The sequence below is a fragment of the Gavialis gangeticus genome, unplaced genomic scaffold (assembly GCF_001723915.1).
Source record: "Gavialis gangeticus isolate Ggan-Ray unplaced genomic scaffold, GavGan_comp1, whole genome shotgun sequence".
Taxonomy (NCBI): domain Eukaryota; kingdom Metazoa; phylum Chordata; order Crocodylia; family Gavialidae; genus Gavialis; species Gavialis gangeticus.
The window spans coordinates 10,341,362-10,344,171 of NW_017729005.1; the positions used below are offsets into that span (position 1 = coordinate 10,341,362).

The following is a 2,810-nucleotide window of genomic DNA, read 5'->3' on the forward strand; positions in this document are numbered from 1 at the left end:
AAACCCCTTCCAACATAAAACATATAAACAATTCCCAAAAATAAAGGTCTTTGATAAAATTTGAAAAGCTATTAAGTGGCTTAAGGATTTAAGTTCATTCTCAAAACAAAAAAAAAAAGAAATTCAGATTTCCAAGTTACTTTTGAAAGTGGGACTCTGACATTTGTGAGAATTTTGTCCTACATTATGTTACATTACTGATCTTCTCATTTCTCCTTCCTTCTTCCCTATTTGTTAACCTTTTTTTTACCTCTTCTCCAGATCTTTCTGTCATCCTTCCAACATCAGCAATGACCTCAAACTCATTACTCGTTCAAATATAATGAGCAGATTAAAAATCTTACATGCAACCTCAAAGAAGAGGCTCCCACCATTGATCCCTCAGCTGTTAGCCAAGATCACAAGTGGTGTTTCAAAGGAAACAGTTTATAAACAGATGATTGTCCTGACCTCCATGCGCATAGCTTGGCTGTGGATAGCAGGACCAGATTCCTTTAAAATTTCTCTTTCCACAGCTAATGCTGTGAAAAATATTTATGATAAATTCTTGCCTCTGGTTCTTCCAGAGCATCTCTGTTTACTTGTCTATTATTCCTTTTGGACAGTGACTCTTTTCACTGCCTTGCACACTGCCTGCACTTACATAGTTTTCTTAAGCTAAGGACAGAAGTAAGAGAAAGAAGAAATGAGGTGGGAGAAAGTAATGGTAAATACAGGAACCTAAATGGTAACCTATATTAATACAGGAATTCATATTTTATTTAGAATATGCAGGCAAAATGTTCGGACACAAGATGATAAAGTGGACTTCTATGCTAAGAAGATGCATTAACTGGGGCGTTCTTCAATAATGCCACAGCTGAGCACTGCAAGCATCAGATTATGCCTTATATATAATATTTATCTATAAAAGCATTAACATCTCAAAGCAACTGGAGAGTTTGAGAGAGAAATAAAGAGCTTCTCATAACAAACAAAACCAACCAGGGGCTTTTAGTAGGTTATACTTGGGTAAAATTGGCTAAGGTGCCTCTACTGGACTCCCATTCATTTATTATGAATACCATAATACCTACCTCAAAACCAGAGGTACAGAAGGGAAGCTCTCCACCCCAGACAGCAGTAACACACAGGGCAGCAGCAGCTGTCATGTTGACAATAGTAGTGGCTAAAAAGGGTGGTCCCTCAGGACTGCTGCTCTGGTTGCCCCTACCCTCTGATCAGTTACACTACTACTAAAATGCTGGGTAGGGAAATGGAATATGGGCTCTTTCACACAGAATGTGCATTTCAATAAAATTCCACATTATTTTGATTTTGAATGTTGTGGCCTACCTCCCAAATTTGTCCTTTTTGTTGAAGTCTGCACCAGTGTTGAGCAGAAGGTTTAGGCACTCCAAATTCCTGTAACAATGCCACACTGCTTGAATAATATATACTTTGCAGTCACAGTGTTTTCCAAAATATCAGAACTGCTGCCTAGGTATTTATCATAACATTTTTACCAAAACAAAACTAAACCGTGATGGAAGAGACACATTTTACATTAAAAATTCCACTTAAAACAAACTTAAAAGTTGTGTCAAAAAACCCCCCAAAAACAAAAAAACTAAAGCCCATAAAGAATCCTAGGTCCAAAGGTAGAAGTTACGCTGATTTCAAAGGCCCTTAACAGTAGTAAGAGTCTAGAGGATTAACCCAAATTCCTACAGAAAAGCCCTCCTAATTTGGAAGAATTGTAAATTAATAAGGAAAAAAAATACTCCATGCCGGAAGTTTGTAGCCAAAATTCAGGTTCGGGCAAGTTTTGTTTCTAAATGCTGTTTGGTTCAGGACCTATTCATATATCTTTCACAAAAAAGAAAGCTTGCAATGCAAACGATGAATTTACCACTGCAATATGAATGTTATTGACAATAGATGTAAAATATTTTTCAGACTGACAAGAGTTATTACTACTGTGGAACAAAGCTTAAAACTGAGGAGGAAAGTCAAATTACATCATGAGTGACTTTTTTTATATTCAAGCCCAGTTTTTTTAACCCTTCTATCACTGTGAAATATGATATGCATATGAAAGCTACTATTTCTTTTAATATACTAAAAAACCTCTCTTGCTTACAAGTTCTTTACACAGGATGTACACGGAACACTGTTAACCTGATTTTTTTTTTTAAAGCAATGTGCACCTGAATATGTACCATGATCTACTCCCCATATTATACCACCCACCTTTACTCAAAGTTCCACTTTATTTTAGATTCTGGTTAATTCACCATTCTAAGGGGAATACAATGCAAATAATGACAAACTATCCAGTAATGACTAATTTTAAGAGTTGATTATGGGGGTGAAGAGAGCGGTGCTGGTAGGAAATTTAAACAGCAGCAAATTAAATCAGTGGTATAGTAACTTGAGTTTACTGTTTATTTTTATATTTGTGTTTTCAAGTAAACTTTTGCAAAAACCAAATGAACTCAAGAATTTTACATGCAGCATACTAATTTTATACGGACTAAATATGTATTTATGAACCTCCTTAAACTTTATTTATATGCATGCTTCATATGCAGTAAGCTTACTCCTATGCTTAACATTAAAGAACATACATTATCTGGTTGCATAATTGGGACCTAAACTTTTTTTCAGAATTGCTTATAGTTCCCATTGACTAGTTAAATTCCATCTTTCTTACCATATGAATAATTTGGATTATAATTCAACTGATTAGCAAGTACTGTTGACCAGTATTTCCTTGCTTCTGGTTAACGTAAATAGTATATTTACTATATATATATATATATATATAT

The 2,810-nt window shown here is 34.9% G+C and overlaps 1 protein-coding gene across 3 annotated transcripts in view; it reads right to left on the minus strand.

The window, feature by feature from the left end:
* ANKRD28 (ankyrin repeat domain 28) overlaps positions 1-2,810 on the minus strand; it is a 224,984-nt gene that overhangs the window by 53,962 nt on the left and 168,212 nt on the right. For all 3 annotated transcript variants that reach the window (XM_019508654.1, XM_019508653.1, XM_019508652.1), the window contains exon 13: positions 1,336-1,404. In XM_019508654.1, the coding sequence (XP_019364199.1) occupies positions 1,336-1,404 (69 nt within the window). The remainder of the gene's footprint in view (positions 1-1,335; positions 1,405-2,810) is intronic.